This window comes from Triticum urartu, chromosome 1A, assembly GCF_056163025.1.
Source record: "Triticum urartu cultivar PI428250 chromosome 1A, HENAU_Tu73, whole genome shotgun sequence".
In the NCBI taxonomy this organism is placed as follows: domain Eukaryota; kingdom Viridiplantae; phylum Streptophyta; class Magnoliopsida; order Poales; family Poaceae; genus Triticum; species Triticum urartu.
This window is the reverse complement of record NC_141873.1, coordinates 38,877,185-38,900,707: the sequence shown is the minus strand read 5'-3', so window position 1 is coordinate 38,900,707 and position 23,523 is coordinate 38,877,185. Positions and strand designations below refer to the sequence as shown.

The 23,523-nt window shown below is 42.9% G+C and overlaps 2 protein-coding genes across 4 annotated transcripts; one reads left to right on the top strand and one right to left on the bottom strand.

Moving 5' to 3' along the window:
- The first annotated feature begins 3,862 nt into the window (after positions 1 to 3,862).
- Positions 3,863 to 6,924, top strand: LOC147989768 (geraniol 8-hydroxylase-like). Its single transcript, XM_087545738.1, has 2 exons — positions 3,863 to 4,818; positions 6,202 to 6,924. The coding sequence occupies exons 1-2, from the start codon at positions 3,913 to 3,915 to the stop codon at positions 6,814 to 6,816; spliced, it is 1,521 nt and encodes a 506-aa protein (XP_087401864.1). The 5' UTR covers positions 3,863 to 3,912; the 3' UTR covers positions 6,817 to 6,924.
- Positions 6,925 to 7,626: 702 nt separating this feature from the next.
- LOC147989767 (putative potassium transporter 12) lies at positions 7,627 to 14,607 on the bottom strand. Of its 3 annotated transcripts, XM_087545727.1 has the most exons (12): positions 14,128 to 14,607; positions 13,593 to 13,869; positions 13,067 to 13,292; positions 12,275 to 12,520; positions 12,149 to 12,199; positions 11,589 to 11,849; positions 11,441 to 11,493; positions 11,254 to 11,368; positions 10,841 to 11,095; positions 9,143 to 10,089; positions 8,171 to 8,294; positions 7,627 to 7,945 (listed from the first exon to the last, which is right to left on the bottom strand). In XM_087545727.1, exons 2-11 carry the CDS (start codon positions 13,710 to 13,712, stop codon positions 8,172 to 8,174), a joined length of 2,397 nt encoding a protein of 798 aa, XP_087401853.1. In that variant the 5' UTR covers positions 13,713 to 13,869; positions 14,128 to 14,607; the 3' UTR covers positions 7,627 to 7,945; position 8,171. The 3 variants fall into 3 exon arrangements, with proteins under 3 accessions (XP_087401853.1, XP_087401856.1, XP_087401857.1); XM_087545730.1 differs by lacking the exons at positions 7,627 to 7,945; positions 8,171 to 8,294 and having other exon boundaries at positions 8,954 to 10,089; XM_087545731.1 differs by lacking the exons at positions 7,627 to 7,945; positions 8,171 to 8,294; positions 13,067 to 13,292; positions 13,593 to 13,869; positions 14,128 to 14,607 and having other exon boundaries at positions 8,954 to 10,089; positions 12,275 to 12,391; positions 12,477 to 12,520.
- Positions 14,608 to 23,523: the final 8,916 nt, after the last annotated feature.

The window sequence follows — 23,523 nt, the reverse complement described above, 5'->3', positions numbered from 1 at the left end:
TCCGGTTCTAGTTGTCATAAGGTCAAGGTACAACTCCAAGTCGTCCTGTTACCGAAGATCACGGCTATTCGAATAGATTAACTTCCCTGCAGGGGTGCACCACATAACCCAACACGCTCGATCCCATTTGGCCGGACACACTTTCCTGGGTCATGCCCGGCCTCGGAAGATCAACACGTCGCAGCCCCACCTAGACCAACAGAGAGGTCAGCACGCCGGTCTAAACCTAAGCGCCCAGGGGTCTGGGCCCATCGCCCTTAGCACACCTGCACGTTGCGTGGGCGGCCGGAAGCAGACCTAGCCTAGTGGCGTTCCAGTCCAATCCGGCGCGCGCCGCTCCGTTGCTGACGTCACGAAGGCTTCGGCTGATACCACGACGTCGAGTGCCCATAACTGTCCCCGCGTAGATGGTTAGTGCGTATAGGCCAGTAGCCAGACTCAGATCAAATACCAAGATCTCGTTAAACGTGTTAAGTATCTGCGAACGCCGACCAGGGCCAGGCCCACCTCTCTCCTAGGTGGTCTCAACCTGCCCTGTCGCTCCGCCACAAAGTAACAGTCGGGGGCCGTCGGGAACCCAGGCCCACCTCTACCGGGATGGAGCCACCTGCCCCTTCAGCCCCCATGTCCGAACAGTATCACAGGTAAGGTAACTGTGTAGAGTATATAGTATATGCCCGTGATCACCTCCCGAAGTGATCACGGCCCAGTAGTATAGCATGGCAGACGGACAAGAGTGTAGGGCCACTGATGGAACACTAGCATCCTATACTAAGCAGTAGGATAGCAGGTAAGGGTAACAACAGTAGTAGCAAGGACAGGCTATGCATCAGGATAGGAATAACGGAAAGCAGTAACATGCTACACTACTCTAATGCAAGCAGTATAGAAAAGAGTAGGCGATATCTGGTGATCAAAGGGGAGGCTTGCCTGGTTGCTCTGGCAAGAGAGAGTGGTCGTCAACACCGTAGTCGTACTGGGTAGCAGCAGCGTCGGTCTCGGTGTCTAGCAAGAGAAGAGGGGGAAGAAACAATAAATATAATGCAACAAATGCATGACGATGCATGACATGACAAAGCGTGATGCTAGGTGTGCCCTAACGCGGTACGAGGTGGTATCGGTGAAGGGGGAAAACATCCGGAAAAGTATTCCCGGTGTTTCGCGTTTTTGGACAGATGAACCGGAGGGGGAAAGTTGCGTGTTCGCTATGCTAGGGATGCGTGGCGGATGAACGGGCTGCGTATCCGGGTTCGTCTCGTCGTTCTGAGCATTTGAAAGGGTGTGTTTTATTAAGTATTTCATCCTGAGCATTTGAAAGGGGAAGTCCATGATTTCAATTTTTTGCACTGCTCACATTTCAAGGTATTTCATCCTGAAATTTTTACACACATAGACGTTACATCCTTATAACATGTGTGTTAATTTTTGAATTTTTACACACATAGGCTTCCATGGAGCTCGGTCTCCAAAATGCCATATTTAAAACTTAACAACTCAGATTTCGGTTCCAATATTTATTCAAGTCACTACGGACAAGGCGCAAGACAAGAAGATAAATGCACAAGTACAATTCCACAAATACATTTGCTTTGCTTTCATTGTGTGATGGACATAGAAAAAAAATACAATCACTTGTCTTTTCTTGCTAGATGAATATACAATCACTCTTCAGAGCAGAATGTGAGAGCCTCTCCGATGGAGGAGACGTACCTATGGTGGACGACCAGCTGGGTCAATGTCTGTCGTCAACGGAGCGAGAACGGATGAACGGCCCGGGTCATTTCTTAACGATACTTTTATATGGCACGCCACACTTTGCTGCAGATGATAAGGTTCTGGTTCCCCGCTGCTGAGATAAAAACCTTTATTCTTGTGCAGTACTACTGTTATGCTAGGAGACACTGCATGTATGCTTGCCTTTATTCGCTGGTCATTTTAGTTGTTAGATGTATGGAATGTGATTCTTTGGGCCAAAGCGTGGAGTGCGGTTCTTACCTTAGCTTGGGCAAACTTCATACCGTCAGATAAAACAAAATTTTGCCATTCACGGTTTCCTTTACACACACCTGGCTTGTTGTAGGTTACACTCAAGAAGCGACAGAACCGGGTGATACTGATCACATGCACTGAGCCATATCTTTCTTTTACAAAAAGTCAAGCAATACAACTTCAAATTATTAAAGCTATCAATCGTCCACGAAAAAAATGCTAAAAAATCTGATTAATCATGTCAAATTTGACTTTTTCATGTCAACTTGGTGAACCAACCTGTGATTGGATGGTTAAGAGGACAATGTTAGCCTCAGCCCACAATGGTTCAAGTCCCGACGCTTGTATTATTCCTGAATTTATTTCAGGATTTCCTGCGATGTGCATACAGTGGGGGAAGATATTCCCGTCGACTACGAGACGTATGTGGTGACTTCATCAATCTCAAGATTATGTCGGCTTAGTCTCCTGGAGGTGCTCATAGGTTAGGGTCTGCATGTGTGTTCATAGGGATGAGTATATACACTTATATACGAGTGTTCACGTCTGTACTGTGTTTTAAAAAAACTTATATTGGCGTGATAGTATCAAATTTAGTTTATAAGCGCAACACTTTTCTGGTCAAAAAATAAGGAGGCTGATAATGCACATACGTGTGGGCGTTAAGAGGTCTGGCCACACATTTTGTGTGCTGTCTAAGAGAACCAGCCCACACACCTACGTGTGGGCAAAATAAGTAATGCCCACACGCCTCCTTTTTTGCACCGCAGTCCCTCACACACGTCTACGTGTGGGCGAAATAGATAACGCCCACACACCCGTACGTCAGACCTCCTACCTCATGGTCCCGCTCGCCCCGCGTGACATCAGCACGCGTCCCCGCAGTTGCCATGGTCCCGGAGCCTCTTTCATGTTCGTTTAACTGCAGTTGTCATGTTACTGAACTACAGTTGCCATGTCAGACAACTACAGTTGCCATGATTGCTCAACTGTAGTTGCCATTTCAGGTCAAGTGCCAGATGCTATTTTTGGACAACTGCTGCTATTGCCATGTGTGGTCTGGTCCATTACAGTTGCCATGATTCAAAAACTTTAGAAGTTGCCACCTACTAACACTAGGCAGTTGCCATGTAGCACTACAAAAAGACATGGCAAAATAACATGTTTGGGTAAAGAGAGAGTTGGCATCTGCTTACAAGCATACTAGGGCAGTTGCCATGTATCCTGAAAAACACATGGCAACTGGTAGCTTTGGGTGTGGGAGAAGAGACGGGCGTGTGGGCGAACTGATAAACGCCCACACACCAGCCTCTCTGCTCGCGTTGAAAACTGGCGTGTGGGCGAACTGCTAAACGCCCACACACCAGGACCTCCGCGTGTGGAAATGAACATGTGGGCAACCGGATGAATGCCCATACACCAGCTCAATCCTACGTGGCATAAAAAAATCTGGCAAAATATGCCAAGATTCGTGCAAACTTAAACCGACATTGATCCATGCGTGTGGGCAAGATGCAAACGCCCACACGTGTGGGCGTTAGTATTTCCAAAAAGTAATCTGAGATATATTTGTCATGCTCATCAACTAAACTTGTCATTCTTGACAAACATTATTTGTCATGAAAAACGTTTAATTTATCATGATCAAATATCTAGCGTCGGTAATGGGGTCTAAAAATATGTAAAAATTAAAGAGGGTGGATACTACTACGACCACCGGAGAAGGCGACAGCAACGGTGATCATAGCCAGCAATGAGCCATGTCATCTAAGCTCTCGCCATGTGACGACATCAGTATCACGTACGGGAGCACCACGTGATTAACACATTAGCCTTACTCAGTATGGCTCTCTATAAATACACGTAGAGAGGCTGCTTGCTGCTTACCGGAAACAAACAACATAAACTATTGTTCCGAGAGAGATGGCCTTCTTCCTGGTGTTCATGTCCTCGCTTCTCTTCATGCTCCTCTCTTCCTACGCGTTCCAGCTGCTTACCGACGTCCGGCGCCGCCTTCCACCTGGGCCGACGCCGCTTCCGGTCATCGGCAACCTCCTCGACGTCGTAGGCAAGCTCCCGCACCGCTCCCTCGCGCAGCTCGCCGAACGGTACGGCCCTTTGATGACGCTCCGGCTGGGCACGGTGGTCGTCATCGTCGCCTCCTCCGCGGCCACGGCCCGGGAGGTCCTCCAGACGCACAACACCGTGCTGTCCGGCCGCAACCCGCCGGACGCGTGGAACGGCATGGGACACGCCGCCAACTCGGTGTTCGTCCTGCCGCCGCGCCGCAGGTGGCGCGCGCTGCGCAGGATCGGCGCCGAACACCTGCTGTCGCCCCGGCGGCTCGACGGGGACGCGCTGCGGCCGATGCTTCGGGACGCCGTGCTCGGCATGCTCCGCCGCGTGTCGGAGCTGTCGGCGTCGGGCGCGCCCGTGGAGGTCGGCCACGCGGCCTTCGCGTCCATGATGGACCTCCAGTGGCGCGCCATGTTCTCGGCCGGCCTGGACGAGGCCACGTCCGGCGAGCTGCACGGCTTCGCGCGGGAGGCCGTGGCGCACTCTCTCAGGCCCAACGTCTCCGACTTCTTCCCGGCGCTCGCGGCCGCTGACCTCCAGCGTGTGAGGCGAGGCTTCGCCACACACCTGGCAAGGGTTTACCGGCTCATCGACCAACAGATCGAGCAGCGGAGGCGCGCCCGGCAAGCCGGCGACGGCGATGCGCGCAAGGACGACCTGCTGGACGTGATGCTCGACATGTCGGAGGAGCAAGGAGGCAAGGACGTCGACGACGGCTTGGTTAACCAGGATTTCATGAGGGCCTTCTTCACGGTAAGCAAGCTGCAAAGCACACGTGCATAATCGAATTGAATCGCCTAAGTGAGAGTACTATATATGAAGAGTGGAAGTACGTACGTACTTCCACATGTGTGCACCTGACATTTTCCGGATTGATTTACTAATCTTTTGGTACAGTACATTTTTTAACTCAATTAACACAAAACTACCTCCCAAAATTCAAATTCAAAACACAAATTTAAGCTGCTTATTTTGTGTAGTGTTAGTTTTTTTTACATAAGGAAAGATACTGTTATCTTTGGCACGTTGGACATTTAAATGTTCAATATCGAAAATGAAATATATAAAGTCAATATGCGGTTTAAACATAATGAATGAAATATCAATAAGCGCACCCAGTTTTAATAAATACCTTTGTTACTATAGTAATAATTTTGTATAAGGACATAATTTGCTTTCATATATATAATCCAAGTAATTTAGTTATAGTTTAGACATTGACATAATTCCTGTAAATATTTTATCATTAAATTATATTTATATGTGTTAATATAAAATTCAACATGCCATTTTCATAGTGCTCATTTTGTGTATTATTAAGTTAATTCTTTTTTTTATTTTACTTTGACAAAAATTTATTATTGACGTGTTAGATGTTTCAAATGTTAATATTCGTAAATGAAACATATAAAGTTCAAATATATGGGTTAAGACTTAAGAATAATGAATGAAATATGAATAAGTGCATCCAGTTAATATGTTAAAATAGAAAGTTGCACTATTAGAATAATTCTGTATAAGGACGTCATATGGCTTTCATATAACTGTCCTAGTAAATTAGTTGTACTTTACACATCAACACAGTTCCAGTAAATATTTCTTTCATGAACTTTATATGTTAATATTCAAAAGATAACTTTTGATTTGCGAATCTTGTATATTATCAGTTTGTCAATTATTGTTTTTCCTTTTATAGTAAATATATTATTAGTAAGTTGGACATTTATAAGTTTAATATCGTAAATGAACTGTATAAAGTTCAATGATGTTGTTTATGGATGAAGTAAGAATAAGCACTCACAATATCGAATTTAAAAGTTGTACTATAGAATAACTTTGTATAAGGATATAATATTGCTTTCATCATCACGCAGTGGTCCCTCATTTTTTTTCATCATCACGCAGTGGTCCCTCATTACGTATAGAATAATTGTAATGGCCACACTCATTACATTTTTTTTGCGTGGAACATAATAAATCCCTCCTTCCGTAACATTGTAGTTTTAGGCATCGTCATAGTTCCAGTAAATATTGTAATCATTAGTTTTTATATGTTATTGTTAATAGAAGATTATAAAAAGGAAGTATTTGTAAAATTGTATTCGGGCAATAAATAATACAGTTTGCAAATTTCAGGACATATTTCTTGCGGCCAACGACACTGTTTCGGGTACAATTGAGTGGGCTATGGCAGAGCTACTACAGGACCCACAGTCCATGACAAAACTACAACAAGAGCTCAAAAGTGTCGTTGGATCAAAGACGCACGTTGAATACTCCGACATCGACCAGCTCCCCTATCTCCAAGCAGTCGTCAAGGAGACGCTCCGTCTGCACGCGGTGGTGCCGCTGGTGCCCAACAAGGCCGAGGCCACGGTGAAGATACAGGGCCACACCGTCCCCAAGGGGAGCACCGTGCTGGTGAACGTGTGGGCAGTCCACCACGACGCCGAGGCATGGCCAGAGCCGAACAAGTTCATCCCCGAGAGGTTCCTGCAGCACGAGCAGGAGGTGAGTTTCCAGGGCACGGCGGACTTCAGATTCGTCCCGTTCAGCGCCGGGAGGCGCACCTGTCTCGGCCTGCCGATGGCGACCAGGATGATCCATGCCATGCTCGGCTCGCTGTTGCACTGCTTTGAGTGGAAGCTGCCACACGAGGTGGAGAGAAGTGGTGTGGATATGTCGGAGAAGGTTGGGATCACCATGGCCATGGCTACTCCCCTCCAGGCTATAGCCTGCAGGAGAATCTGAGGGCTTGGCTTTGGGTGTACTTTGTTGTTTCTTCCGTGGAATATATGTATGCATGTTTGGTGTGCATATAAGCGAATAAAAGTAATGGGAAACCGGTATATAATGTTATCTACTTCCTCCGTTCCTAAATATTTGTCTTTTTAGAGATTTCAAATGGACTACCACATACGGATGTATATAGACATATTTTAAAGTGTAGATTCACTCATTTTTACTCCATATGTAGTCACTTGTTGAAATCTCTAAAAAGACAAATATTTAGAAACAGAGGAAGTACCTTGTTGAAAATTAGATGCTTCCTTAATGCGTGTAAGGGAATATAGGTGATTGTACTTGAGAAAACTCTAATATTTCACATAACTTGATGCACCGTATTTTTTTGCGTTTTTTATTGACGGAATGGAGCACCACGACTTATGGATCGCCCACGCGTGCTCCGCACCTTTCCGCAACATATAATGTCCATTTATTTTTGTTATCCCAGTATAATAACAATCATCAATAAAGCCTAAAACGCTCCAAAAAAATACTGCAGCCACGACTCATGAACTTGGCATGGGTACAGGTTAATTAACACTAGTGGCAGGAGCGCGCCCGTGGCGCGCCTCCTCTGCGGTCTTGTGCACACCAATCTAGTTAATGCATTTGTGAACGTGTGTATGCAGCCTAGAAAAAAAGCAAGTTGTTTAAAAAAAGTATACTTAACGGAAGTGCAGAAGCAAAGTGTTCAGTCGTCAAAGCATATAGCATGCTAATATATCTATATTAACTGAGAGGTGACATCTTACAAGGTTGATGCCAGAGCACAGCATCGATTGAAATCAAAGTCTAATATGCTCCAAAAGGCGGGCGACCTCCAAAACAGACACGTACCTTGTTGAGCATAACACATCTTGGGCTCACATAGCTAGAAAAAAATCCTCTTCTACTGAACATCGCCTATATCTCTCTCAACTTCTCTCCTCTAATCTCCCTGATTCATCTCCATAGCATCAGTTAGTTCAACACTTCCTTGCCCACCTCTCTGTTCTTCACACAGCCACCCTGACCATAGTTGCTCGACCTGCCACCCACCTCCCTTTACCTGTAGTTATGTACCCAGGGCTCCTCTGCATCTCGCCGCCCTAGCCTAAGAGTATTTAAAAATGTTGTTTGGGTTAAAAAATTATAATGATATGGCAAAAATGATCCCATGATTGTAAGTAGTGCCTTATATCATCATTGTTATAAGATAAGCATTTCAGTACTAATATACCATTCTTATTAAATATTGCAAGAGGATCATTATAACTCAAACTCAGGTTCCGGTTTGATGTAATAATCAGATTTCAGAAAAGTGAGTAGGAAGACGTACATCAATTGTAACTCGGCCAAGCCGATATGGTGCTTCGGGATATTGCTGCAATGACAGATGGCGAGTAGATAAGCATTGTGTAATGAACCAACATGAGCTCAACATAAAAGGACATGTTCTCCACCTGCATTGCATTAAACAGAACCAAATAAGATTTCATCGAGTGATGGTAGTCCAGATATCCGACAATAGGACATCTTAGTAGCTAGCCAGCTCATATTTATTACAAATATCTTAAAAAAAATTAATACTCCCTTATGTGAACTTAATTCAAACATATTTGTACAGCGTGTATTCAAATCGAGAAAGATAAATATGAATATGAGGCATGCCCACTTGATGAATATCTCGATCATCAAAAGTATTCCCACCTAAATGTCAATGCACTGGTCCACTATCTGAATGCCAATGCACTGGTCCACTCCCGACACGAGCATATGTAGGAACATGAATATAATTGTTTTCTCGTATGATATTGATGTGTATTAAATGACAAACATCATATTAGCTTAACTTTTCTAGTCAACATATAGTTCCGCAATTAGCAAATGGTAAAAATTATTAAGAGTCCAGACCAGCAAAATCCAATTGATCTCTTCAGCAACTACTCTATTCTGCCAAACCAATATTTTGACAGATCATGTGATTACTCCACAATCTTCAGCAACACCTTTTACCAATCTTATGGTAAACATGCATTATTATTTTCCTTCTCCCGTTTGCAGGGAAAGATTACTGTGAGCACACCATCTGCAAAATTAAAGCTTTCTGACAAGAACAAAATGATGAATGAGGCTCACTCGATAACTGACCATTTACAATGTTCACCTGCCCTACACAATTACACAGTACTGCTCACTCTGAATCAGAACCAAAAGGACAAAAAGAAAAGGTTCAGATATAGTAGATCTGGCCTACGTTGAGAAGGCTTTCATGAGGAACATTGAATATCACGCTGTGTTCTCTACAGACCTTCCTGAGGAACGCATACAGGTGATCCACAACAATCCTCTTGATGATCCCTGAATCCCTGCGCGCGCGCACAATGGTGTTGCCGAGGATGTGCACGACGCCGGCGTCCTTGCAGCTGTTGAGGAACTCCAGTTCGTCGCCGTATGTTTGGCTGGAATACCTTGTTACGCTGTTGTTCCCTGTTAGCGGCGACTTGGCCAGCACAATGGAGGAATCATGTGATGAGTAGCTCAGGTCGCTTCCAGCCTTTTCGCTCATCAGCAGTGCATTAGCGGGTCTCTCGACCTTGTGCTCCGTCATGGTGAAGTCCTCAGAATCAGAATAGCCATCCATCATGCTCTCAAGTCTGACAAAGATCAGGAGCCTGTCAAGAAGCATCTTCTCAAAGTCGTCGTGCTTCTTTTGGATGTCCTTGTACCCATACCTCGTCACACAGCGGAACATGTGAAAGTTCTTTGGCCCGATCCTCTTCATGACAAACCGTTCTTCAACCGGGACAGTGTACACCGGAAGGTACTTGACACACACAAAGACGACCACGGAGTGGATGGCAGGGAGGTTGGTGATGAAATGGGAGAAGATATGTGGAACACCACTTGCCAACTCGGTGTACACAAAGCCTATCCCAGGAACCCTAACAAGACCGAGGCTCGGCCCGAGTCCTAGAATCCAGGCCATGGAAACCTTGCTGTGCATCTCAAACTCATACCGCTTCACGGTGCAGAAATGCCACACGTACATGATGATAAAGAAGGTGATTGCAACGGCAAGTGGGACCCAACCACCTTCATCCACCTTATTGATGCAGGCTATGAAGTATGGGAACTCCACCATCAACGAGAGCACAAGAAAGGTGACAACAAGGATCCAGTGGCTCTTCCATACTAGCAGCATTATTGGGACCATGAGGAACGTTGTTACCAGCATAACTATCACAACTGCTGTGCCTGTTCAGATAGCATGACATGCAAATAAGTAGGATGTAATCTGCAGAATGCAGGGTGCATTATAAAGGTTCAGCTGCACTTGCCTTTAGAAGCTAATTAGTTGCCAATTTACAGAAGGTTCTTAACAAAAATCAGTTTTTGTTTTGGTTAAGTGCTACTGCTCACTAGTCGATGCTGGCCCACTTCACTTTTCAGAAAAGGAAACCTAATTTATAGACCATAGGGCCATGGCCGGCTTTGTCAATGAGACAAAACGATACACCAGGCAGGCATACCAACCTAACGGAGGGGAGAATAAAAGTTCAAAGCATATAACACATTAACAGAGAGAAACATAGAAACCTAATTTAGCTTAGATTAAGCTTGCAATGGAAACATAGTAAAAAAAAAGGCTAGCCTGACTCGAGCATTACAATCCATGATTCCATGGTGATTGAAAGTCCAGTTAGGATTCTCCAGCTATCATTTCACACTTCAGTCATTTCTTTTATTCAATTATTATTGTAGAATCGAATGCACTGGACATATTGTGCGACAAAGTTCTGGCATACTGTTAAAAAATGCTGATTCTGTTTGTACAGCTGTCAAATGAAAGATACCCTAGCTATCCTCTGTTTCACAGCAACGTGAAAACTTGATTAACTTACAAACTGAACTGGGTAGCGTTGAAAAGAGAAATAACAAACCTTAGTTTTCCCTATTCAGTTATATGTTCAGAGATGCAAAAGAAGCTGTGAAAAGTAAAGCTCACCGTATGCATTTCCAATCTGGATTTGGTTCTTAAATCCAGCAGTCACAGCAATGCAAAGAATCATAAGTACCCAATTAATGTCAGGGATGTAAATCTGCCCAAGGAATTTTTTTGAAGTGTGCACAACACTGACACGGGGAAAACAACCCAACGCAAGAGCCTGCTTTATAATCGAGTAGGTAGCAGATATGGTGGCTTGACTTGCAACTATTGCTGCAAGAGTTGCAATGACGAAGGCTGGCCAATATATGGTATCTGCAGTGATCAATCATCTTACTATGAGTATATCATAGTGCATACATCACTAGTAAACAGAAAGAATGCTGGGATATGCACTATGTCAATCTGCATATCGTGGACATGATGCATTGATATTGTTTCTTGACATAAGACGGTAATTTTTGTGTGGGGACCTGGAATGGAGCGATAGAAGGCATCAACTACATGATCCTTGTGGACAATAATATAAGCAGCCTGCCCAGTGTACGCAAGGAGAAGGCAAGGGAACACCACTAGCGTGAAAGCAATCTGCACATAGACATTATTACTTTATCAAAGCAATATATCGATCATAATTGATTTAATGAAGGTTCTCACTACCTGAATAGCCAAAACAGGGAAATGGCATAGATCAGCAAATAATGCTTCGGTCCCTGAAAAGAAAGGTGATACAGGTAATTCTCCTGTTTCTCATGATCACTCCAAAATATGATTAATCAATGGAACGCATATGAGAATTGCTAATGACCTGTGATGCTAAGCATAACTCCTCCAAGAGAGGTCCAGATCTCAGACTTCGCTCGTCGGAGAAACCGGTAGATATAGACTGGATTATATGCTTTTAGAACTGAACTGTTATACTTGTGTATGTTGAATGCCCCGACGCTCCCAATAAGAATAAACCAAAGGAACACTAAAGGTGCGAAGAGCCACCCAACTTTATCTGTACCATAGTGCTGCATGCTGAATAATCCGATTAATATGGTCACCGCGACGATTACAACCACATCTGTCATATATTGAAGAGACAAATATCAAACGATTTCACAACAATACTAGAACAACGACTCGTGTTCCTCGCTAGATCACAATAAAAATGATTGGATCAGTCTAGCTACTGAAATTCGCAATGTTTGCCTATGGATCTTTTTAGATATATGACAGACACTGATTTCTTCCTCTCGTTACGCTCAAGTTCATGTTGTTATATAGTATCACCATAGACCATACAAGCTCCACTTAAAGAATTAAGCAGAATTGCCCACACAACACTTGCGCAAAGATAATCATATAAAAGAACAGATTTACCTGTACTCATCTTCGGATTCTGAACTCGTATTCCACCAGTTGCAGAGAGAACTGCAGAACATGAACATAAAAGTTACGATCCAAGTTCCAGTTGTATTACTTGGGCAAAACTATGTCGCCAAATACCTGAGATAGCAGGAGTAAGGATCCCATCTCCAATGGCAGTACAGGTACCAATAAGAACAAGAATAAGAAGACAGTTCTTTTTATATGCGTGCCCCTCTAGCCATCTCTTCACTTTTGCTGCAAGCGAATTCTCCTCATAAGTTTGCCGGCTATATGTCGTTAGTTCTTCATCAGTCTTATGTTGATTGGGTATAGTGCTGACCTTTGCATGCCGGCAAAGTAGAGAATAAAGAGCAAAAGTGCCGCCTGTAAATAAAAATAAAGTTGTTAGCTTAAAGTTGTGCGAACAAACTAAGAAACCCAAGGAGACAGTTAAGAAACTGTTGCCCCAGCACAAAATAAAATGCGCTCTGTGCTTCACCTCTCAAGATATTCATGATTAGTAAAGTGTTGTGCACCGATAATTGTGGCGTACAATGTTTAATCCTTGTTGATAGAAATCTAATCACCATAATGCTGTCATGTAAATAGATTCCAGTATACAAACCTAATCAATTGATAAAATTGCAGAATCTTTGCATTCACCCATGCTATACTGCATTGAATCTTTAACCCGTTCAGAAACTCTACCATAATTTTTGTTGTGTGACAGTATATGATTCTACCTTTGCCCATCAAATAAAATGGTAAATTTACAGAAACTTTGCATTTGCCCGTGCTAAACTCCAATTAACTACATGTGCAAATGTTTAAGAACTATCCTTTCTACAATTACACTCATATTCTCGCAAATACCCGAACAATCATAAAAATAGCAAATGTGGGTAAGCTTGGGAGAATGTGACATCTCACCTTGACCATTATCATTTGCCCGTAAGACAACAAAGACATACTTCATCAGAGGAATGAGCGTGAGGGTGTAAATGATCAATGAAAGAGCTCCAATAACATCCTCGTCATTGTCGACCCCATGCGGAAATATATTGTAGAAAACATACAATGGCGATGTACCCAAGTCGCCAAAGACTACACCAAGGCTCTGAAATGCAAGCCTTAGTAACAAAACTGATGAAAACTTCTGCATAAACAAAAGGAAGGGTCACTTTAGTTTCAGAAAGGGCAAGAACATGACAGAGATACAGAGGAAATCACAGTTTATACCATGTAAGATATGGTCCCTGGTCTTCTTTATATTAAAATAGTGCCAGTTACTATCAATTCAACACTATCATTGATACTACTACCAAAGAAGCACTCAACTTTATCAGATGGACACAAAAAGACATATGAGATGCTCTGTACTCACGAAAGCAGAGTTCACAGAAATATAATATTAAATTCAGCACGCAAGTAGCAATATCCAAATGTACTTACAGACCTTTTCTATGTACATGTTCTTGAGCCTGCTAGCCTCCTCATCCATGGGCACATCAAGATCCTGATCGAGCTCCCACATGCTCCCGGGGTTTGTCGTCTCGATATCTGATGTTGACGCCATGGCCCTCTTTCAGGCTCGAAACACCGGGAACTTTCCCAATGGCCCAGATCGGTCTTTGCAGCAGCACAGCAGAATAAAAGCCTTTTCAGCCCCGCCGAAACAACTTCAGAATCAAGCACAGCTGCTCAATCTCTCACTCGCGATTCCACCTCAAATCCTGAAATACGAGCGTCCCCTTGGTCTAATCAAATGCCAACCTTTGAAGAATAACCAAGAAAGAGAAAAATAGTCCAAGTCAGAATGCCGCTTCAAATCTCTGCAGCAAACTCGCCCCTTGTCTGACCCCGGAAAGAACCAGAAATTGGAGATTTGGACCAAGAGCCAGCCCTCCACAAGATTGCGTCTTTGCTGGCCGTTGGGAAATGTGTTTAGCATCGACAATGAAGGACAGGAGCTAGCAGAAGAATGGACATACCTCGAACCCTCGGTTCGGTGCTCTGCCTCGGAAGGTGGAGAAACAGCGACGCCGGCCGCCGCGATGGGGAGAAGCTGCGCCACCCCCCTCCCCCCACCGGGTTAATTGAGCGGCGGTGGCCCGTCTCAGCCGTGTGCCGGCCGCCTGTTCGTCTCCCGTGGACTCGAGCGGCGGCGGCAGTTGGCGGAGGTGAGGAATCGAGCGGCGGCACCGGTGGAGATCGAGGACTCGAGCGGTGACGGGAGGCGACGAATCAAGGACGGCGGCCTCCCATGGTGATCCGTGGACTCAGGCGGAGCCGGCACACAGGCTCGCGTCGGCGGCGCAGGCAATGCTCGGATCAGGTCTCAGGTGGCGGCGGACATTGGGAGCAGAGCGATTCGGAAACCTAGCTCGCGGTGGTTTACTGCAGTAGTACCAGTAGAGTCAATGAGAGCGCGGCCGTCCTCAACACGCCGACCACCTGGTCTGCTCAATCTCAACTCTCAAGAGTGGCTATTTGTTGTGGAATTCGTGCCATAAAATGTTTTGCTCTCTCATTTGAATTGAATCGAATTGAATACAAAAAATTTGAATCGAATGGAATACAAGCCTCTAGGAAGACTGATTTGTATGATTCGACAAACGGTTTAATTGTAGCATGAGACAGTGTAGAGGCATAGTTTGGCAGGCCGACGCAGACTTTTACCGTGTCGGCCGTGGGGCCAAGGCGTCGAAAGAGGATGAGTTCAAAGTATATGAATGGTAGGTGAAACCATAGGCTCCATATATGAGATATGCTTACATCAATCGTCAACCTTCTAGGAGGTCACTCGGACGGCGTCGGGGTTCTTGTTATTCGAACGAACTAGAACTTAAGGTACTCAGACAGACGAAGTTAATCGAATATGTAAACTACTCGAGATAAATGAAGCTAAACAGCCACAGCAGAGATATATGAGGCGTCAAAATGATAGTGGAACATACGTATTAGTATTAACTCCATCAGTTACCATTTGTAGCGGGTTTAATCAATGTAACACTTTAATCCCCTCTAACGGCATAGGCTAAATGTTTGGCGCACTCTATATAAACCGCTCTCAAGCTCATAGACAGGGGTTCGCATCTCATTGCAATCCCCATCAGACACCGAGAAAGAAAAGCACAGAGCTCGAGACGTAGGGTTGTTACCTCTTCGGATAGGGGGGCAAACTCGTAAAACTTGTTGTGTCACACTTGCGCCTAGCTAGATCCAGCGTCTCTCGTATGATAACCCACAAGTATAGGGGATCGCAATAGTTTTCGAGGGTAGGGTATTCAACCCAAATTTGTTGATTCGACACAAGGGGAGCCAAAGAATATTCTCAAGTATTAGCAGTTGAGTTGTTAATTCAACCACACCTGGAAACTTAGTGTCTGCAGCAAAGTGTTTAGTAGCAAAGTAATATGATAGTGGTGATAACATAACAAAGTAAAGACAGCAAAATTAATGTTTTTGGTATTTTTGTAGTGATTGTAACAGTAGCAACGGAAAAGTAAATAAGCGTAAACCAGTATATGGAAAACTCGTAGGCACCGGATCAATGATGGATAATTATGCCGGATGTGGTTCATCATTTAACAGTCATAACATAGGGTGACACAGAACTAGCTCTAGTTCATCAATATAATGTAGGCATGTATTCCGTAAATAGTCATACGTGCTTATGGAAAAGAACTTGCATGACATCTTTTATCCTACCCTTCCGTGGCAGCGGGGTCCTATTGGAAACTAAGGGATATTAAGGCCTCCTTTTAATAGAGAACCGGAACAAAGCATTAACACATAGTGAATACATGAATTCCTCAAACTATGGTCATTACCGGAAGTGGTCCCGATTATTGTCACTTCGGGGTTGCCGGATCATAACACATAGTAGGTGACTATAGACTTGCAAGATAGGATCTAGAACTCACATATATTCATGAAAACATAATAGGTTCAGATCTGAAATCATGGCACTCGGGCCCTAGTGACAAGCATTAAGCATAGCAAAGTCATAGCAACATCAATCTCAGAACATAGTGGATACTAGGGATCAAACACTAACAAAACTAACTCGACTACATGATAAATCTCATCCAACCCATCACCGTCCAGCAAGCCTATGATGCAATTACTCACGCACGGCGGTGAGCATCATGAAATTCGTGATGGAGAATGGTTGATGATGACGACGGCGACGAATCCCCCTCTCCGGAGCCCCGAACGGACTCTAGATCAGCCCTCCCGAGAGAGATTAGGGCTTGGCGGCGGCTCCGTATCGTAAAACGTGATGAAACTTTCTCTGTGATTTTTTTCTCCTCGAAATCCAATATGTGGAGTTGGAGTTGGCGTCGGAGGGCCACCAGGGGGCCCACGAAGTAGGGGGCGCGCCCAGGGGGGAGGGGCGCGCCCCCCACCCTCGTGGACAGGGTATGGGCCCCCTGGTCTTCATCTTTGGCGAGGATTTTTTATTATTTATTCTAAGATATTCCGTGGAGTTTCAGGTCATTCCGAGAACTTTTGTTTTCTGCACATAAAACAACACCATGGCAATTCTGCTGAAAACAGCGTCAGTTCGGGTTAGTTCCATTCAAATCATACAAGTTAGAGTCCAAAATAAGGGCAAAAGTGTTTGGAAAAGTAGATACGACGAAGACGTATCAACTACCCCAAGCTTAAACCCTTGCTTGTCCTCAAGCAATTCAGTTGACAAACTGAAAGAGAAAAAGAAAAACTTTTACAAACTCTGTTTGCTCTTGTTGTTGTAAACATGAAAAGCCAGCATTCAAGTTTCAGCAATTATTATGAACTAACCATACTCACAATAACACGTAGGTCTCACAATTACTCATATCAATAGCATAATCAGCTAGCGAGCCATAATAATAAAACTCGGATGACAACACTTTCTCAAAATAATCATAACATGATATAACAAAATGGTATCTCGCTAGCCCTTTCTGAGACCGCAAAACATAAATGCAGAGCACCTTTAAAGATTAAGGACTGACTAAACATTGTAATTCATGGTAAAAGAGATCCAGCCAAGTCATATCCAATATAAACCAATCATAATGAATGCAAACGATAGTGTGCTCTCCAGCGGGTGCTTTTTAATAAGAAGGGTGATGACTCAACATAAAAGTAAATAGATAGGCCCTTCGCAGAGGGAAGCAGGGATTTGTAGAGGTGTCAGAGCTCGATTTTTGAAATAGAGATAAATAATATTTTGAGCGGCATACTTTCACTGTCAACGTAACAACTATGAGATGGCTGTATCTTCCATACTACATGCATTATAGGCATTTACCAAACAGAATGGTAAAGGTTTATACTCCCCCTCCTCCACAAGCATCAATTCATGGCTTGCTCGAAACAACGAGTGCCTCCAACATTCAACGGGTCCCAGGGGGAGTTTTGTTTAATTATTTTGATTTGCTTTGATCTTTTTGGATCATGGGACTGGGCATCCCGGTTACCGGCCCTTTCTCGTGAATGAGGAGCGGAGTCCACTCCTCTTGAGAATAACCCACCTAGCATGGAAGATATAGGCAGCCATAGTTGCACATGAGCTGCTCGAGCATACAAAACAGAATTTCATTGAAAGGTTTGGAGTTTGGCACATACAAATTTACTTGGAACGGCAGGTAGATACCGCATATAGGAAGGTATAGTGGACTCATATGGAACAACTTTGGGGTTTAAGGAGTTTGGATGCACAAGCAGTATTCCCGCTTAGTACAGGTGAAGGCTAGCAAAAGACTGGGAAGCGACCAACTGAGAGAGCGACAACAGTCGTAAACATGCATTAAAATTAATTCACACCGAATATAAGCATGAGTAGGATATAATCCACCATGAACATAAATATCATGAAGGCTATGTTGATTTGATTCAACTACATGCGTGAACATGTGCCAAGTCGAGTCACTCAATTCATTTAAAGGAGGATACCATCCTATCATACCACATCATAATCATCTCAATAGCATGTTGGCACGCAAGGTTAACCATTATAACTCATAGCTAATCAAGCATGACACAAGCAACTATAATCTCTAAATGTCATTGCAAATATGTTTACTTCATAATAGCTGAATCAGGAACGATGAATCATCATATTTACAAAAACAAGAGAGGTCGAGTTCATACCAGCTTTTCTCATCCCAATGAGTCCATCATATATCATTATTGCCTTTCACTTGCACGACCGAACGGTGTGTATAATAATAGGAGTGCACGTGCATTGGACTAAGCTGGAATCTGCAAGCATTCAACTCAAGAGAGAAGACAAGTAATATGGGCTCTAAGTTAAATAAACAATCATGCACATAAGAGCCACTAAGCATTTTCAATATAGTCTTCTCGACCCCCAAAGAAAGGAAAAGAAAAATAAAAACTATTTACACGGGAAAGCTCCCAACAAGCAAAAGAAGGACGGGAAATATTTTTGAGTTTTCTTTTTAATTCTACTACAAGCATGGAAAGTAGACTAACACTAATTTTTTTTGTTTTTCTTAAGGTTTATTAAACACACAAGAAGAAAGAAGGAAAAAGGAAAATAAACTAGCATGGATATTACAGTGAAAGAGTATGAGCACCGACATCTAGCAATGAGTGTGAACATGAATGTAATGTCGGTGGGAAATACGTACTCCCCCAAGCTTAGGCTTTTGGCCTAAGTTGGTCTATTGCCAGGGATAACCTGGCTGATATCCGTAGGTGAAGCTGGGGTCGTACTGCGATGAAGAATAGTTGGGATCATAATGTGATGAAGAGGACTCTGACTGCCACTGGCTGGCAACCGCCTCAGGATCCCAAGAATAAACAGACATTCGGGGAGGCTCCGGTTCCGAAGCTGGTGCAGGATTCCGATAGGCTTGAACAGCCGCCCATGAAACAATGTAAGTACCTGCAGACAAGTTAAACAAAGAGGGAGCAGGCAAAGTAATAGTCTCAGGGTGATGTTTATCAAAGTACAATTTATATTTAAGCGCCCTTTCGCGATTCTTAACAAGAAAATCATGCGCTACCATACTCTTATAATCTAAATAAGCACGGGGCAGCGCTGTTTCTTCTTTCTCCTCATGCCTAATAGGTATTTCAAAATGTTCAGCTAGGCGTGAAGCATAAATGCCTCCAAAGATGGGGCCCTTAGTACGGTTCATACTCAACCGTCTAGCAACAATTCCACCCATACTAACAGAGTTATTGCGGTATAAACCATGGAGCAAAATAATAATATCAGGAATACTAAGGTTCCCACAGTTCCCACGACCAATCAAGTAACGACTAGCAAATAAGGCAAAGTAGCGTAAAACAGGGAAATGTATGCTAGTAATTCTTGCATCAGAAACCTTCCTGGTTTCTCCCATAGTGATAGTGTCAATATAAGCTTCCACTTCATTACGGTGTGGTTCATCTAAAGAACCGTCGAAAGGTATTTTGCAAACCTCGCAAAATGCAGCTAATGTCATCTCCCTAGCAACATCATATAAATGAAACTCTACTATTGGAGGTGATTTCTTAGGGGAAAAATAGAAGTTCTGCACAAAAGTATTTGTGAGTAAGAGATACTGATGACGTTGGTCGCGGAGGAAGTTGGTGAGGCCGGCGTGCTCAATCAATAGATAGAAATCTTCATAAATCCCGGCACTCCTCAAGAAGTCATCGGAAGGCCATTCACACAGCCGGACCTCCGCGATACAAGGCAGATTAAATTTGGGCTTCTGTTCTTCTTCCTTTTTTTCTCCTTAGAACTTCGGCTCGACGAGCCCCTCAAAAGCCTCTTCATTATTTCTGAAACAATCTGAAATTTTTAGTAACTTCAAACAAAGTGAACCAACTTCAATAAGATTGATAGCAACTACTCATACAAGTGCCTAGAGCATATATCAAGCATTAGAACTACTTGGAACCATATATATTTGACATGCAAGCTCAAGAACATGGTCACCTATGCAGCATAAATTTGCAATGAATAAAGCACTAGCACAAAAACTAATTGGACCAATGGAGGAGTCACATACCAAGGAACAATCTCCCCAAGCAGTTTTGCGAGAGGTGCTTTGAGCAAGGAGATCGAAAATCGCAGCAAAAGTTGCTGGAACACGAGCTTGAGTTGGTTTTTCGGGTTTGTGCGAGACAGAGGAAGAAGATGGGTGCAGGAATAAGTGGAGGAGGGCCATCGTGGGCCCACGAGGCAGGGGGGCGCGCCCAGGGGGGTAGGGCGCGCCCTCCACCCTCATGACCAGGTGGCAGCTCCCCCCGCGGTAATTTTTGCACTAAAAATCCTTAAATATTCCCGAAAAATCATATTAAATTGGCATGGCATTCTGAGGACTTTTATTTTCGGGATATTTTTATATTGCACGGATAAGTCAGGAAACAGACAGAAAAATACTATTTTACTTTATTTCTACTAAAGAACAGAAAATATAAAGAGGGTACAGAAGGTTGTGCTTCTAGTTTCATCCATCTCATGCTCATCAAAAAAAGAATCCACTAACAAGGTTGATCAAGTCTTGTTAACAAACTCATTCCGATAATCATGGAACCGGAGAAATTTCGAATAACACTATGTTACCTCAACGGGGATATGGACATCCCCAACAATAAGTATATCATATTTCTTTTTGACAGTAGGAAGAGGAAATTCAAAACCTCCAAATATAATCGATGGAATTTTTCCAATAGAGTTGACACTATAAACTTGAGGTTGTTTCCTCGGAAAGTGCACCGTATGCTCATTACCATTAACATGAAAAGTGACATTGCCTTTGTTGCAATCAATAACAGCCCCTGCAGTATTAAGGAAAGGTCTTCCAAGAATAATAGACATACTATCATCCTTGGGAATATCAAGAATAACAAAGTCCGTTAAAATAGTAACGTTTGCAACCACAACAGGTACATCCTCACAAATACCGACAGGTATAGCAGTTGATTTATCAGCCATTTGCAAAGATATTTCAGTAGGTGTCAACTTATTCAAGTCAAGTCTACGATATAAAGAGAGAGGCATAACACTAACACCGGCTCCAAGATCACATAAAGCAGTTTTAACATAATTTCTTTTAATGGAGCATGGTATAGTAGGTACTCCTAGATCTCCAAGTTTCTTTGGTATTCCACCCTTAAAAGTGTAATTAGCAAGCATGGTGGAAATTTCAGCCTCCGGTATCTTTCTTTTATTAGTAATGATATCCTTCATATACTTAGCACAAGGATTTGTTTTGAGCACATCAGTCAATCGCATACGCAAAAAGATAGGTCTAATCATTTCAGCAAAGCGCTCAAAATCCTCATCATCCTTTTTCTTGGATGGTTTCGGAGGAAAATGCATGGGTTTCTGAACCCATGGTTCTCTTTCTTTACCATGTTTCCTAGCAATGAAGTCTCTTTTATCATAACGTTGATTCTTTGATTGTGGGTTATCAAGATCAACAGCAGGTTCAACTTCTACATCATTATCATTACTAGGTTGAGCATCATCATGAACATCATCATTAACATTTTCACTAGGTTCATGTTCATTACCAGATTGTGTTTCAGCATCAGACATAGAGATATCATTTGGATTATCAGGTGGTTCAGCAATAGGTTCACTAGAAGTTTGCACAGTTCTATCATTTTTCTTTTTCTTCCTTTTAGAAGAACTAGGTGCATCAATATTATTTCTTTGAGAATCTTGCTCGATTCTCTTAGGGTGGCCTTCAGGATACAAAGGTTCCTGAGTCATTCTACCAGTTCTAGTAGCCACTCTAACAGCATAATCATTTTTCTTACTATTCATTTCATCAAGCATTTCTTTCTGAGCTTTAAGTACTTGTTTTACTTGAGTGGTAACCATAGAAGCATGTTTGCTAACAAGTTTAAGTTCACCTCTAATATTATCCATATAATCACTCAAGCGTTTAATCATAAAGGTATTCTGCTTTAATTGTCTACCAAAATAAGCATTAAAGTCATCTTGCTTAAACATAAAGTCATCAAACTCATCAAAGCACCGACTAGCAATTTTAGTAGGAGGGACTTCAACTTTATCATATCTATAGAGAGAATTTACCTTTACTACCTGTGCCGGGATATCGGGAGGTTCTTCAGTAAATAAGTAATTGAGATCATATACTTCTTCAACAGGCGGTAAATTAAGACCATGTATTTCTTCAATAGGAGGTAAATTCTTAACATCTTCAGCTTTAATACCTTTTTCTTTCATAGATTTCTTTGTCTCTTGCATATCTTTGGGACTGAGAAATAGAACACCTCTCTTCTTCGGAGTTGGTTTAGGAATTGGCTCAGGAGCTGGCTCAGGAGCTGGCTCGGGAGGTGGCTCAGGAGGTGCCCAATTATTTTCATTTGCCAACATATTATTCAATAAAATTTCAGCGTCATCCGGTGTTCTTTCCCTGAAAAGAGAACCAGCACAACTATCCAGGTAATCTCTGGAAGCATCAGTTAGTCCATTATAAAAGATATCAAATATTTCAGGTTTCTTAAGAGGATGATCAGGCAAAGCATTAAGTAACTTGAGAAGCCTCCCCCAAGCTTGTGGGAGACTCTCTTCTTCAATTTGCACAAAATTGTATATTTCCCTCAAAGCAGCTTGTTTCTTATGAGCAGGGAAATATTTAGCAGAGAAGTAATAAATCATATCCTGGGGACTTTGCACACAGGCACGATCAAGAGAATTAAACCATTTCTTAGCATCACCCTTTAATGAGAACGGAAATATTTTGAGTATATAAAAGTGGCGCGATCTCAGATTTTTAGTAAACAGGGCAGCTATTTCATCTAACTTACGAAGATGTGCCACAACAGTTTCAGATTCATAGCCATAAAAAGGATCAGATTCAACCAAAGTAATTATATCTGGATCAACAGTAATATCATAATAATCCTGATCAGGAACACAGATAGGTGAAGTAGCAAAAGCAGGGTCGGGTCTCATCCTACCTCTAAAAGATTCCTTACTCCACTTAATTAGTAACCTCTTACGTTCAGGTTTATCCGGACAAGCAAGAATAGCTTCATAAGATTCATTATTAAAAAGATAACCCTCAGGAATAACAGGCATAGGTTCATCATCACTAACATCATCCTGTTCAGGTTCACTAATTTCTCTTTCTCTAGACTTAGAAATTTGCTCATCTAGAAATTCACCAAGTGGCACAGTAGTATCAAGCATAGAAGTAGTTTCATCATAAGTATCATGCATAGCAGAAGTGGCATCATCAATAACATGCGACATATCAGAATTCATAGCAGTAGTAGGTTTAGGTGTCGCTAGCTTACTCATAACAGAAGGTGAATCAAGTGCAGAGTTAGATGGCAGTTCCTTACCTCCCCTCGTAGTTGAGGGACAAATTTTTGTCTTAGCGTCTTTCAAG

Coding starts and splice junctions, on each gene's coding strand:
- LOC147989768 (XM_087545738.1), top strand. CDS start 3,913: ATGGCCTTCTTCCTGGTGTTCATGTCCTCGCTTCTCTTCATGCTCCTC. Junction 4,819..6,201: donor TCATGAGGGCCTTCTTCACG/GTAAGCAAGCTG, acceptor TGCAAATTTCAG/GACATATTTCTTGCGGCCAA.
- LOC147989767 (XM_087545727.1), bottom strand. CDS start 13,712: ATGGCGTCAACATCAGATATCGAGACGACAAACCCCGGGAGCATGTGG. Junction 11,369..11,440: donor TCCCTGTTTTGGCTATTCAG/GTAGTGAGAACC, acceptor GTCTATGTGCAG/ATTGCTTTCACGCTAGTGGT. Junction 11,096..11,253: donor CTTCTATCGCTCCATTCCAG/GTCCCCACACAA, acceptor TGATCACTGCAG/ATACCATATATTGGCCAGCC.